Genomic DNA, 15,722 nt, shown 5'->3' on the forward strand with positions numbered 1-15,722 from the left:
ACAGCAGTTATGTTAAAAAATGACTGTTACACTCAAAACTAATAAAGTGTCAGGGACAGATTATGGGTGTCCTAACAGCAGTAGAAACTTAATTAGTTTAATAAGTTTCATCACCAAATGTGGCATCCCATAATGTCCCATTACCCATTAAATATGTCATTAGGACCTCGTTGTTGACCCCAGTATGTGAGCACAAATTGTCGGTGTGACTGCAAATATATTGTTTTCTTAAAATATTAAATTATCATAAATGCTGATTTTATATTTAACCTAGAAAAAAAGGCATTGCCAGGCAGGTCATAAAAAAACATTTATTGAAAATGACACAGAAGCTGTTAATACAGAAATAATGCAAATGATCATTTCAGTCTTTAAATGCAGTACACAGGAAAACCCTGACAATACAAAGTTTCAATGCAGTCTTTGACTTGACGTGTGTTAATAACACAAATACATTACACATGGAGTTACTTCGATGTCCCACCAGAACACTTCCCTACTTTAATATTCCCCTCTCATAGATTTCAAGCAAATCCCACAAATCCACCAGATACTAAACATCAGTCATAAGCAGACAGGGCCTGTACTAAAATAAATAATGTGGAAAAACTGCCCTGCAGTTGCAATATGATCACTGATTTGTAAAAATTTTATAGTTTTAACAATGAGCTGTGAAGATTTTGGACTACAAGTAGAAACATGTTTATTTGGCTGAAAAGATAAAATGATGCATCTGTTTACTTTCAAGCAACCTAATCTATCTGTACAGTTAAACCCAAAACCGACTAAAGCAACATTCAAATCATCTCTCATTACACACTGTAGTTTTTAAATCACACCCTCAGTCCACATTATTAAGCTTTGCAAAATAAAACATCCCGAATAACAGGGCCATTTACCATCACCAGTCATACACATTCTCTTACACTTTCTACATCAACATACTGATTTAGTTTCCAAAGCAAAGAGGATACCACTGACTTCTACCACTTTGGTCACAATGCTATCTGATATCTACATAGTTAATCAAATAATTACATGTTCTGTTTTCTTTTAATGCGTATCTGTTTTGTTATACTAGTGTTATCTCAAATAAAATCAGTAGCTGACTTTGAAAAAAGATAAATATTGTTTTGCTGTCCAGCAACAAAGCACAGAGCTTCACGTATGAGCTCCTGGCTTACATGGTTTAACACTCATGGAGTCTTCAGGGTGAAAGAGGACCTTTTTAACACGAAATGACTATCAGTTGTTTATGGGACTCCACCTCTTCATCATCAGAGCCTTGGTGGGGGTCGAGATGGCGGGGGTCCTGGGGGTGCGCGAGCTGGTGGTGGACCTGGAGGGGGCCGTGTCATAGGTGGGGGTACACGGGAGGGTGGTGTGGTGCGTGGCCCTCTGGATGGAGGCTTGGTACGGGGGACAGAGTTGGAGACCAGAGGTTGGTGTTCGATGGGTGGAGGAGGAGGAGGAGGTGAGGGGGAGTGATGTGTCCGAGGAGAGGTCCCGTTGTTAAGGGTGGACTCCCCGTCTTTGACCCGCTGGAAACGTATACAGCGACCCTGCCAGACACAGACAACAGGAAGGTTAGACCAGAGCTATGCATCATGACCCTGGAGGCCAAAGCCAACGGGATTGTTTTTATCATGTCCATCTGTGTGGGTGAGCAGAAGTACTCGCCCACAGATGAATCAATCTTTATGAAACTTGGTATGTGCACTGCCAGCTCCAAAAAAAAACCCCTGCTTAGATGTAACTGAGCTAATAGTTCAGATCCTTCCACTGGATAATTACTGCAGTGATTTACAACTTGTTATTTAACCCTGATACAGTGACCAGCCTCTCATTTCTTTAAGGACTCATCCATTGCCTACAGAGCATAAAGACTGGACCGTGTTTCAATGGAAAAAAGCTCATGTGATCTGATGAGTCCAGATTGACCCTGTTCCAGAGTGAGAAGAGAGGCAGCTAAGTGATTACCCATCATGCCTAGTGTCTACAGTACAAATCTGCGGGGGCAGTGTTACAATCTGGATTTTTTTCAGTTGGTCAGGTCTAAGTTAATCAAGACTGTCTTCAAAAAAACAACAAAAACAAATGTGATTTTGCATTAATTCATGGAAGTGCTGCTACTGTGAATGTGTGCTGGAAATAAAACTAAAGACAGTACAATAAAATATTGCATGTGGGACACAAATTAAGTTTTCCCACCAGTGTTAATGATTTGTGTGACCTTCATTGAACTAAATACTAGCATTAAATACAAACAAAACCAAAATGAGTGTAATAAACTGTAATAATTATACCAGCTAAAGGCTAAGTAAGGCTCAGGCTAATATAAAGTATGATTTGTGTGTATTCCTTTTCTTCATCTAACATGGAAACAAATGAAATGGCATCTGGAAATTCAATTTTACCCAGTGAAGCTACCCTATAATTAATAAAAACAATACTTCCAGTAACTGTTTTTTTTAATTGTAGGAGCCTGTAGTGTTTAACTGGCCAGAAGTCATTCATTTCTTAACAAAGATTTAATTGTAAAGCGTCATACAGGCAAACTGAATGAGTTATGTGGCTTTGTCAAAAAAACTGAGCTCATTCATAATTCTTGATATTTTACAGGTTTCCTGGATCAATGTCTGAGATAAATACTGATAATGATGATTTTTTATTAACTGATGGACAGTTCGGCATTATTTATGGCTCATCTTTGGCTCAGTCCCTTCATTCCTTCACACTATGCCTCTCTGCTCTCACACATCTCATCCTAACATCATACTTTGTGTTTACTTGGAAAGTCTGTCGAAACAGCAGTGAACTTGAAGGTGTACGTTTGTGTTCTTGTGGTTTTGCGACTTCAACCCTGATTAGAAACAAGTCTTTTGTTCGTGTGCAGGGTTTTCATCCCCTCTCTGGTGCATGTTTCATTATTTCTTTGTAGAACACAGATGCAGGGCATCTTTGTGCAAATCAATGAGCGTCTTAGATCCACCAGCCAAAGTGGTTTGTGTGATTCTTTGCCCAGCGCTGCTGACAGAGGCATATGTGTTAAAACCCCCAGAGGGCACACAGAGCAGCTTCTGTATTCTGTCCACACCTGCACTACAATAGCTGTGATACCAGCAAAGACGGGCACTGACAAAGTTATCACACACGTTTCTGCAGTCTTTTCACATTTCCCCTCCTCTTTTCTAAAAGCCTCTGCCTCTGACTTGTCCTCTCTTGATGCAGAACAGAAAGTGGTTTATGTCTGTCATGTGCTTCACTTGTTGGAATGTAATGCAAAGGGGATTTCAATATCCCCACAATGGTTAACAGAAGACCCCTGGCGTTTAACATAATTTACAAGTCGGAGAGAATGGAACGCTTCTCTTATTGTTCTCATTGATGGTTTTCCTCTCTTCGACCTCTGTGTTCCCTGCATAGCATCTTTGTGCAGACATACACCAGCTCCTGTCTTGCCCAGTGAGTGTGTGAAGGATGGAAAGTTGCTCTCTGTGTCACAGACCCTTGGTGGTCTGATTATAACACCTTATTAAACAGAGAGGCCCTAAAGTCACACAGGGGCCATTAAGAGGACCCCAGCAGCAGTAGCTTTGTGACTGAGAGGGCCATTGTGTAGGTGTGTGAGTGTGTATATGAGGGGTGTGTAATTGATTGGGGGCAGCACAGTTGGAAGGGTTTGGGGTTTGGGGGTGTGTGTGTGTGTGTGTGTGACTGCTTCGATCTTGTCACAGAGCCACGGTGAAAAGGCCAGTTTGTGAGCAGCAGAGCAGCAGCACAACACCAGAGAGAGCATATGGACACAATGAGAGCACAAGCTCATGAATATGAGTGTGTTTGTGTGTGTGTGACTGTAAGCATGCTTCCACCAGAACATATGGCCTGAATGAAACCGCAGCCTCATGAATAACAGAAACAGAGGAAGAGTAAGGTTAAGGGGTTGGCTGCAAGAGAGCACCAAAAAAACATAAAATTCATGTTAAAAAAAGTGGATTTTCAGGATTAAAGTAGATTATGTCGATATGAATGAGATGTGTGAGAGGTCAGCAATGTGTCACTTTTGATGGTTAGTCTCTGTGCGAGTCCTGTTGGCCATAATGTCTGCCAGAGCGTTACTTCCCCTTTTGGCAACTGTTTACTTGGAGTCTGGATAGAAGAAAAACAAAACCTAAAACACCTCGAGCGACCCCCTTCACACCACTCTGCTGTCGAACTCATTTTTTTCCCCTGTGCCCCAAGATTTACCCCTCATACACGAGAAAGATATTTGGTAGGAAGTGTTGTATACTGTAAATGTATTTCTTACTATTATACACAGTCGCCCATGAAGTTGGAATAAAATATTTTTACTTCTTCTCACAAAATGATTGTGACAATGTGATTGATTCTTGATAGATAACATGTAACTGGGACTCCGTATGTAATCATTACACCTAGTCAAAGGTTATACTGATGTGTATGAATAGGAATAAAAAGAGGAATATGTCTGAAAACAAAATTATTGCAAATTTATGGGCAACAGTTAAGTAAGACATGGCATGACATCACAAACAGAAAATGCTTTACATGCGATAACAGAAGACTTAAAACCTTTATCAGTGACTCTCTATACTGAAGCACCCAACTGATGCACTTCATATGAAGTTTTCCTCCAGTATAGTCTCGCTGTGCAGATATTATCCTGTTCCAATTAAAGAAAGCCAAAATGCTCACATTATTCACGAGAGGCATTTGAAACAACAAATGTTGCTTCAGTCCTCAAAAATCCTAAAACAATTACACAGTTTTACTTGGATGGCTGTTTCTTTTATTTTGTGTCGTGCACAAACTGCCCAACTCTAATGGGATTACATGACAATAAAAACAGGAATAAATAGTCCCATTTCACTACAAAATTACAGTTTCTTCTAAAGTTCAGTCACAAACAAAACACTCTGTCTTCTCTCCTTAGCTTAGCAAATAAAATCTGCCACAAAAATGGTTCCTTTCCTGATTTTTTTTCCACAATCATCCATGCAGATAATTTACTAACGAGTTCATCCCTTATGTTTCCAGATTGTAAAATAGTCAACCTCATATTCAGTATCATCTAGGCTGTCCTCTGGAGTGGTATTAAAAAGTCAACATGGCAGGTTTTTGTACAGATTTTACTCATTTGTACAAATTCTGGTTTAAAATCCACAAGCAGAACATGCACTTTTTTGGAATCATATCTCAGAATATTAGCAAATTTAATTTATTCACAGACACCACACATTCTCATCTTCAGTGGTTCCTGAATACAACTGTCAGGTTCCTAAGTAAACCTAGTTGTCAATTCCACATCACACCAATTCTCGCCGCCCTTCACTGGCTTCTAATTAAAAACAGAATGGATTACAAAATCTTACTGATTATACAAAAGGCCTTACGTGACCTGGCTCCATATTTTAAAGGGCTCCTGAGACTTTAGTCCAGCTGCTGTACTCTCACATCATCTGATAAAGGTCTTTTAATTATTCCCTGTTCCTGTCTTCCCCATTTCATCTAATACGAAGAAGCAGTTTTGTGTTTTAAATGGACGCAAAATCTCACCTTTACAGGACAACCTCTGTCTGTGTTTTCAGTTTTTAACCTGTTCCTTCCCACTTAATTTGTGTTAATGTTCACTGATTTCCCACACCAAACTCCAAAGCTTATAACTGAAGAATCACAAAGCTAAAATTAAACAATGACACCTCATTGGAAAGGTAATAACTTCTAGTTTCAGAAAATTCCCTTTTAATCTATGTTTGACAGTATGTATTTGTGAATGTAATAATGTATTTTTTACCGTATTTGTGATGTTTACAAAGTGATAAATAAAATTATTCTCCTAATTACATTATTAACGTTATGGGTGGACTGTCATCTTAATTGACATGATGAGGGGTAAGAGAGCGGTGAGTAGAAGGGGAGGTGTTGTGCTCATTTGTGTGTCTGTGTGTGACGATGGCGGGATGGTGGCCGCCCTCTGGTCTGGTCTATGCTGTGCGTCGGGGCCATCAGTGCCATCAGCTCTAGGGACAAAAGAAGGGAATCTCTTCTGTCACAATATGGCTCGTGGCCTTTCAACTCCCCATCTGTTTGTGTGACGCTCACTCAGTAGAGCCGACACACAAGTTAGAGTGACATACACACACACACACACACACACACACACAGTGGTGAGATGAAATGTGAACAGAGAGTGTGGCAGAAACTGGCAGCCCGTTGATGGCCGTTTGCAGAGTCAGTGAAGTAGGAATAATGTGGGGAGAAGGCAGGACGATCTCCTCCTGAGCTGCTGGTTAACAGTCTGCTTTGAGAAGTCTGATCCATGCTAGTTATCGCTGTCCTTTTTGTCACCTTGCCGGGCTTTGTATAATCCAACTGTGCTTTTTGTCATACAGCTGCAGCGACTTTCTTTTGCATCTACTATTATGAAGAATTCTCTTTCAAAATCCAGATCTGTGCCGATCTTTTGTCAACAATGAGAAATCGCTGTTGTCTTTCATGTCTGATATGGCTATTAGCATTGATTCCCCAACAACAATCTCTTTTGCAAGTTTTTTCCCCTCATTTCTTTCCATGTGAGAAGTGGCGTTTTATTTTCCTCAGTTAATGGCGCGTGAAGGAAGTTCTGTGGGTCATTGTTGAGCTGCTCTGTGAACTGCAGCCCCTCAGAAAGAGACTGACAAAAGCTCTAGAAACTTCTCTCCTGACAGAGATAAACAGCTCTGCTCTGAAACAAGCCCAAGATGGAAAGAAAGGATAAAACCATTGATGATGACCTTCTTTATAGACTCCAGATACAGTAGATGCTCAGACTCACACTGTCTGGTACATTGTAAAACTGAATCACACCATACAAAGAACTAATCCATAAAATTTTCAGCGATATGGCTTCTGCTATGAAAAGCAACAGTGAAAGCATTTACAACAGAGCAGATGTTTCACCATGACAACCAGTATGATGGTGAAAACATGTCTGTGGGGTTATGGGATGCCATGCACAGGGTCAAGGTTAGATAACAGGGGCTGTTCTGCTCTGTCTTGTTCTGTCACACACTGATGTCTTTTTTTTCAGGATGTATCTAAACAATAGCAGTCTTCTGGTTCACCAGAGTTAATATAGTTAACTAACTTAAGAATAGCAGTAAAAAAAAATACTGTTAACTAAAAAATGTAAGAATACATACATATATGTGAGTCTACAATAACATAAAACTTTGAATTATGCAGGACAAACTAAACGAAATGTAGTGGCTCGTAGCTGGTAGTGTCATGTTCAATTTCCGTCTTGTTCTACACTGTGTAGTGTACAAAAATAAACAGATTTGCACAATATGTAAACTTCAAAAAACAATGATTTTGTAAATCACATTTGATGATATGTGCATTCTATTATATTTTCCTTTTCACCTTCTATAAAATCAAAAAATCCCTCTAATACGTTTAAAAGTAGCACTAAACCTGAATAAAAACTTCACTTAAGTTAATCACTTCAGAAATCAAAAACCAAATAAAAGCTAATGAAACTGCCCAAACTAATCTAAATCTGCATAGGGCTGAATGTACTGAGTTAGTGAATGTGTAGCTAACGCTATGAGAAGACCACATTTTTCTGGGTCTCTCAAAGAAGTACAGTTCATCTTGTATTGGAACAAAGACAGCCTTGATGAAGCGAGTGGTATCGGTTCCTCATTCACTCACTTTGTACGGGTGTGTGTTTGCATGTGTGTAACAAATCAGTGCTAAGTTGCTGTTAAATATTTTGTTGTCCAGTGCTGTTCACTGACACACATTGTCTTAATGCAGCGCAGCAGAAAGAGAGAATGAACACAGATGCTCAGTTATCTGTATAGGAACCCTCTGCACCATCTCACATCATCTTAAAAGGGTTTTAATTGGTGAGTACATCAGCAGAATCCCTCAGAATTGCACATGATCACCGAATTATATTGTTAAATGAGTCCATATGCTTGTCTTTGGTACAACAGGTTTTCCAGTCAGCTCTTTAATGCAGATTAAAATGAAATGTGATTGTATCTACGAGGCAGTCTCACCTCATCTCCAGGAAGTGGTCTCATGAGAGAAACCTGGTCATATCCTCTCCTGAACAAAGCAAACAGAGCGTCCAGCTTCCCCTGGAGGATGAGGAAGAAAGCAGCGACACAATGGATCATAATTATATTTCAAAGCCAAATTCAATACAAATACTAGCGCAAAGAAGAAACCATATGTTGTAGGTCTGGGTTTTTTAAACAAATGATCTCATTTTAACAAAAACAAAATTATAAAAACCATTATGACATCAATATTTAATGTTATTTTTCAGCTCATTTGCTTTTTTCTACACTCAAAGACATTTTACAACATAAAAAATAAAGAACCATGATTTGAAGTTGTCTGCTGATGATATAATTAGTAACAATGTATGAATGTTATTTATGAGAACTATGTGTGCAGTAGTTGACGATATTTACACCTTAGGTTTTGAAATCCCACAACAAAACCTAAAATTTCTATTTGTGTCATGAAAGTCTTAAAGCATGGTACCCAGCCTTAAAATACTTACACTTAGACCTGGGCAATATGATCAAAGAAATCTAAGTTGTTTTTTTTTTTTTTTCAGTATTATGGAGGATTTATGATTTGAATCGAACATTTTCTGGCTATATAAATTGAAGACCTGATTAAAAAAATACTGTTTATTCACTAAAATTCTCTGCCATACATACATGAAGAAACACATTCAGAATCAATATATTCCAAGAAGCAAACAGGTTATATTTTATACACAATAGATTATTAGATGATAGATTATATATCTCTCCAGAGCAATAATCTTGATTTTGGGATTTTATGTTTTTCAGAGCCCAAAGCCTCCATTAAATAAATTAATTCCATATAGTTCTGAGCCCTACTTACATATTTTGCTGAATAATTGCACAAAAACAAACCTTAATGGGTGTGTACCACCTCCTCTGCTGAGGGGGGCGGCGTGGAGATTTTCGAGGCTTCGGCTCATATGGTTCAAATTCCTGTTCTGGCATCTTTACAACTGCATTTTTCGGTTTGTCCAGCTTCGCTCCCTCTTCAGTGGACCCCTTCTCACCCCATCGCACCTAGAAAGAACAACGTACTTAAAAAGACAGTACAAAACATATATCATTTTGAGTGTTGATAATGTGTGTGTTTTTTTGTGTGTACCTCCATGCGTTTGATGCCACCTACTCCTCTTCCACCATAGTAGGATGCATCCACTGTGGGCCACCTCTTTTTGGGCATCCCATCATCTTCATCTGATTCCTTTAAATGAGGTCTCAATTACATGACTTGCTGCATACTCACACTAATACACTGCCATTAACCCTTTAACCCCTGAGACATTATTCCAGGGAAATGTGATGCTTTGAATTTGTGTCTGTTTCAGTGTCATAAAAGCTACTGTGAGTATGTGCTTGTGTTCCTTTTCTTCAGTGGTTTTGCTTTGCTGTGTGTTTTAGGGTCAAAACAGGGTGTAATAACAGAAAAAGACAAAGAGAGGAATTGAAATTTGATAGGTTTTTACTAAATAAGGTACTCAAAATGTACATCAACAAGAGATTTAGGATGTTGAACATAAACTGTGACCTGGAACACACTGAACAACAACAAGTATTTGAATTTTGGCTGAGTAGTTTTTGTTTTAGGGCTCTTTTTTTTCATAAATCAGTTCAGTTGCTTTTTGGTACCTGGTTGAACTCCAAAAAGCAGTTACATGGTCAAAACTTGGTAAAAGCACAGTAAAAAAAAAAAAAAAATCACTACAAAACATCAAACAACAGTAAAAACAAAAACGAAAAGAAAAATGGTTTAACAAAAAAAAAAAAAAAAAAAAAAAAAATATTTTGAGTGAGTTGGTCTCACTCACTGGTCTGTGTTTTATCTCCCATTACACAGGTGGTGGGGGGTGCACTGAGCATGCTCAGATGTCTATGGAAAGCACAAGGTCGATTCTATCAGCACGTTTGTAAATTTTTCCTATTTAGCAAACGGTTAAAATTTTAAGAAAATTTTAAGTAAATCATACAGTCAGAACGCTCACCACAGACACGGAGTTAAAGGGTTAATACCAATAAATTGTGTGTAAAAATGTTTAATACATGCATTTAAGGAAAAAAAAAATCTAATAGGTGGTGACTTACTGGTTCTGGAGGAGGCGGTGGTGGAGGTTCTTTGATCACCTGAGGTTTGAACAAAGAAAATTCATTTTACAATCATAACGTACATAAAGAGTATTTTTAATGCACCATAAACTCATATACTAAATATAATACTTACCACTGTGCAGCAGAGTGGCCAAAACCACCACATCAGCAGCAGAGCCAGCAGCAGAAACACCACCAGCAGTGATATCAACACAATGGTGCCATCAAACTAAAACACACATGCACAGAGATAACAGCATGAAGATTAAACAGAACTACAACACAAAGGATAAGGAAAAAAGGTGAAAATAAACAGTGAAAGTACTCACAGCCTCCTCTGATGACAGACACAACAGAGGAGACCTCAGAGAGGAAGTAGAAAGGAAGAAGACTACAGAAGAACCGAGAGAAAAAAAGAAGGCTGAAGGAAATACTGAAGGTTATTTACAAAAGGCTGCATGCGAAAGAGTTGTACTGTGGTATGGTGCGTAGTTTACACTTACACATTCAGTGGTAGTGATGTGAACAGAGCTGGTGATGTAGGACAGACCCTCATTCATGCTCACCTGCAGATAAATCACCCTGGAAAACACAAACTCATTATTCAGTGAAGTCTGCAAACACTATTTTTTGGGCAAAATTAGAATATTGTTAAGTGTTGTAAAGTCTTTTTTCAGAATTTAGAAGATGTATTTTGTGATGAGATTTGGTCAGTCACAGCCTTTTGGTCAAACATTGACCAGCTGCTCTAAAAAAAAAAAAAAAAAAAGCGCCACATATTAGCTCCCGAAACTGTGATGTTTTGCCTTCGCTTTTCCATCAAACATCATTGCATCATGCATTTTTATAGTCTATACAATCTGGTGTTTAATTTTCCAGATTTCCACTTTGCACAGGTTCAAATGTACTACGTAGTATCTTGCAGTCGCGTTTTCTTGAGTGTGCATAAATCCCTCTTTTTGGCTACTGTACAGGCTTGCCCGAGGTGTCGAATGCATCTAGTATGCAATCTATTCTGCGCATACTTGCTTTCATGCATGCTCAAAAACATGCTGACACAGACAAAACTAAAGCCTTTAAAGAGGTCATTGAGTTCTCCACCCACAGAAAGAATCTCTTGAGTTTGGATCGGACCCAGAAACTCTAATGCGGAAACCACAGACAGCTAAGTGACTTCTTCCTCTGAAGTATTCTGTGCTGTTATCTGCAGATGTGACTGCCCAAAGATAGGCAGCACAGACGAGACATGAATAAACGTTGTAATTTTTGGTCTGGGAGATGAGAGGATAGCGGTATTGGTGGAAGCAAAGACCATTGGACAGAGGGGGATTTTTGTTGACAAGTTATTTAAAAATCACTCAAGAAATATGAATGGATGGAAATGCCAAATAGACAGTAGAGGGTGGAAACTGCAGACAGCTGAATTGTAGTTACAGGTTTGGAAAAGAATGGAGGCTTCTTGTGCTCCGCTTATGGTTCGGGGGGACAGAGACAAGGGGGGCATTGAGCTCTAGGTTTAGACTTGAGAAGGGGGAGACAGGGGGAGGAGAGGAAACAGAGTGGGGGATGGTCAGAGGAGGGCCTTTCCTGTTTTACATCCCTTCAGCGCTGTCCCTCCCCTCTGAGACCCCCCTTAGACCTCCCCCGCCCCTTACTCTTCTCTTCACTTCCTCAATCACTGACACTGTTTTCGCTCCATCTTTACCCTCACCACACCACTGTAGCTCGTCTCATAACTCATGTTGACACTGACTTGGAAGTAGGAGGCTGGTGGTGCAGGTGCCACTCATCTTTTCGCCTTCTTCCCCCCTCCCGCTTCTGTCCCCCCCATCCCCATAATACGGCAAACCCACCTTTCAGGCAGACGGGCAGGCAGGGGATACAGTGCTATCAGCCCCCGTATGACAGAGAGATCTCAGCCCCTATCAATCATCAATCTGCCAAGTACATATGTCTTTCCCCTGTGTGTATATGTGCAGGAGGGGAATCCGCATCCGGAAGGTTCCCAGTCAAACTAGATTTGTGTGACGGCAGCATCAATGACTTCATTATATGAGACAAGGCTTGGGTAAAGCAAGAGGTGAATAAGGGTCACTGGGGGTTTGGGTGATGCTGGAAGCTGAAGTTCCTACGACCTTAGGTGTAAAATAAAACCCAGACAAGAAAGCAGTTCACCTTCTAGGTCGTCTGACAGTGACACTAACCCCCACTGCATGACAGCACTGTGGAGACGACTGTCGGGAACTTTAAGTTATAACTAAGTAGTGAAAAATGTGCACAGTCATTTCAGTTTGATTTTTTTTGGTCAACAGTTCACTTTACAAGATTTTTAAACACACAAATTCTGGTTAAACCTTCACTAGTCGATTGCTTATTAGTTTAGTTAACATTTTAATATCACAATTAATCAAATTTATAGGTCTAAAATCTGAAGGAGATTCTCCAGATTTACCTGGTTTCAGTATAACAGAGATTACAGTTTCATACATAGACCTAGAAAGGACCAAGTTATGTGACATGTTTCTTGTCATCTGAATGAATAAGGGAGTCAGTTTTCTCCAAAATGTTGCATAGAATTCTACAGGAAATCCGTCCATACCCGGGGCTTTCTTAAGTGCCAAAGTTTTAATTGTTCGCACTATTTCCTCTTCAGATATTTCTGATTTTAGTTGTTCTTTTTTATCCTGGGAGAGCTGTTTTAGTTTTACGGTGTAGAAAATGAACTTTGATAGAGTGGACTGTTTTTTCTGATTTATATACATTTTCATAAAAGGATTTAAATGTATTGTTAATAACTTTATTATTCCTGTTTAATGCAGTTGATTTTGTGATTGTTGTTTTGGTTTGTTTGTACTCATTAAGAGTATATGTCCTGGTTTTGTGGATTGAAAAAGTTTAAATAAAATCATACATAAAAAAAAAAAAAAAAAGCAAAACACAAATTCTAAGTAATTCCTACATTTCAGACACTTATACTTGTGAAACTGTGACATTTATAAAGACTTCATTATATGCTTAAACAAGAAGGAGCTGGCCCGTCTACAGTTTGTCCAGAACTCTGCTGCCAGGCTCCTGACCCGCACAAACAGGAGAACCCACATCACTCCCATCCTTAAATCTCTCCACTGGCTCCCTGTTCTATATCGTCTTCATTTCAAAATTCTTGTGCTAACTTTCCGGGCCCTACATGGCCAGGCCCCTGCATACATTGCTTCCCTGATCCAGCCCTACAGCTCGACTCGTAGCTTGAGGTCTTCAGGACAGTACCTGCTGATGGTTCCACGGACCTGTTTTAGCACACGCGGTGACAGGTCTTTTAAAACTGTGGCACCACGTCTATGGAATGACCTGCCTCTACACCTACGGTCCATGGACTCTGTAGAGAGCTTTAAGAAACACCTCAAAACCCTCCTGTTCAAAAAGGCTTTTTAGTCTCCCACCTGACCCAGGACCACCACAGACTGATTACACTCTATGTATTCATCATAACGTACTCCATGTGTCATCCCCCCCCCCAGTCTCTCTATATCTCTATCGCTCTCTCTTTTCTCCTCCTTTACTCTCTCTCTCTCTCTTTAACCCCAACTGGTCAAGGCAGACAGCCATCCTTCAGGAGTCTGGGTCTGCTCGAGGTTTCTGCCCGTTAAAGGGAAGTTTTTCCTCGCCACTGTCACCAATCACAAGTGTTTGCCCCTGAAGGATTCTGTTGGGTCTCTGTAAACTTAATTTGATTCTGATTTGAATTGATAAAGCACTTTGTGACTCTGTCTGTGAAAAGTGCTCTATAAATAAAATTTACTTTACTTACTTACTTACTTATATCTCATTTAAGTGAGTTATTGTGTTTTTTTTGTACTTGTAAATATAGTTCAATAATGGTGTTTTAATTGTCAGAGTTCCCAAACAAATGCTCTTTTGCTTATTGACTTATGCATGGCAATATTAGCATAAAATTACTACTTAAGTTTACTAAAAGCAGGATTAGTTTGATTCCCAATGACAACTCCCAACCTTTGCAAAGTGAATTTTAGCTTATGTTTTCATAGCAACATGACATAATAGTTGTTTGGTTCCAGGAGCCAACACTTGGAAGAACAAGTGATTGGAAACAGTGGTTCTTTATTTAATGCATTATCTAGGTTGTTGTTATTTGCAGTGTCATTTTGTCTAATTACTGTAAATACTGAGCTGAACCTTGGGTATTTTACTTTCTAATGTTTGGCTGCTGTGTTGCTTGTACAATGTCTCAGTATAGATGCCTAGTTTTAACTGTAAAGTTTAACTTCAAGTAGAGGTACAGATACCTTACAGTAGCAGTATTTACTGTACTTACTGCAGTAAAAGTGAAAAAATAGCCCTACGAAGGAAATTCCTATTGGCTTTTCCTGTGCAAAGCAAACTGAACTTCATGTAATATTAATACAACCAAAATAATGAACTAAAAATGTGCAAGTGAGTTTCAATATCATAACAAAGCTTGGAAAACTAGGATTACAGTCCAGTCTCTCTTCAGTCATGTCATGTCTTTAACATAATTTTTGTCTAACTGAAGAAGTACTGACTTTGCACTTGTTTGTTTTATTTTGATGACTAAAATAAAGTTTTAAAGTCATAAAAATGATCAGAAATGGCACTAAATCACAGTGTTTTTAGAGTGTGTTTTCCTCTTGTTATGTCTTTTATGCTATTTTAATCTTGTTATACTGCATATAATATGCACCACCAGTGTTTCATATGCGATATTGTTCCATTTATTTATACTGAAATCAGTTTTGATGTTAAGAAGGTCTGCAAACATGTAAAATAAAAACAATCAATAATTCCTCTCAAATGCCTTAATACTAACTAGCATGTTGACCTCTGGGGATCCCCAGGTTCTAGACGTGATAGTTTTTTTATGCTATTGTGTATTCATGCCTGCTGTACCGCATTTGTCCAGCTGTCACCGCCAAAGGGTTCTGGCCATAGCAATGTGATTGTAAAGCTATTACTAATATCCAAAAATATTGGTCCTATCAACCTGCCATTTTCGCTACTGTCTTCCTTGACCAAAAATACATAAGTATGCTGAACTGCAGCAGTCAGCTCTTTCTGGATTTTGTGTGAATCCCCGGACACACACACACACACACACACACACACACAGAGGCCACTTGGCTTTTATAATAGAAGATACAAGTTTGCTTTGAAAATGTAAGGAGGAGAAAACATTGGTATTACTAAAATACAGGAAGTAAAAGAAAAATACACATTCCTGAAAACTCTCCTCAAGTACATTAGCAAATGATCTGTGCTTAGTTACTTCCCACCTCTGAATTCTACCTCTGGGTACAAACAAAGTGAGCAGACCAGACCTGAGTGAAAAGGACTATCATGCTACTTCTGCACTCAGAGGGGTGCAAACAGAGGTCTTAAACTACAAACACCTGTCCAGTCTGTCCAGTGAATCTCTGGCCTCACTACATATTCTGCACATTACTGCTCTCCAGCCCAGAACTCATCAGCCAGCTGTTGGCCTCCTCTCTG

General features: G+C 39.2%; 1 protein-coding gene across 2 annotated transcripts in view; it reads right to left on the bottom strand.

The window, feature by feature from the left end:
* Positions 1 to 296: 296 nt before the first annotated feature.
* antxr1d (ANTXR cell adhesion molecule 1d) overlaps positions 297 to 15,722 on the bottom strand; it is a 33,765-nt gene continuing 18,339 nt past the window's right edge. For both annotated transcript variants that reach the window (XM_030155713.1, XM_030155714.1), the window contains exons 12-18: positions 10,700 to 10,778; positions 10,330 to 10,425; positions 10,194 to 10,232; positions 9,217 to 9,315; positions 8,967 to 9,131; positions 8,070 to 8,150; positions 297 to 1,562 (exon numbers count right to left, since the gene is read on the bottom strand). In XM_030155713.1, coding sequence (XP_030011573.1) covers positions 1,278 to 1,562; positions 8,070 to 8,150; positions 8,967 to 9,131; positions 9,217 to 9,315; positions 10,194 to 10,232; positions 10,330 to 10,425; positions 10,700 to 10,778 — 844 coding nt within the window. In that variant the 3' untranslated portion in view covers positions 297 to 1,277. The remainder of the gene's footprint in view (positions 1,563 to 8,069; positions 8,151 to 8,966; positions 9,132 to 9,216; positions 9,316 to 10,193; positions 10,233 to 10,329; positions 10,426 to 10,699; positions 10,779 to 15,722) is intronic.

This window comes from Sphaeramia orbicularis, chromosome 15 (assembly GCF_902148855.1).
Source record: "Sphaeramia orbicularis chromosome 15, fSphaOr1.1, whole genome shotgun sequence".
Classification (NCBI taxonomy): domain Eukaryota; kingdom Metazoa; phylum Chordata; class Actinopteri; order Kurtiformes; family Apogonidae; genus Sphaeramia; species Sphaeramia orbicularis.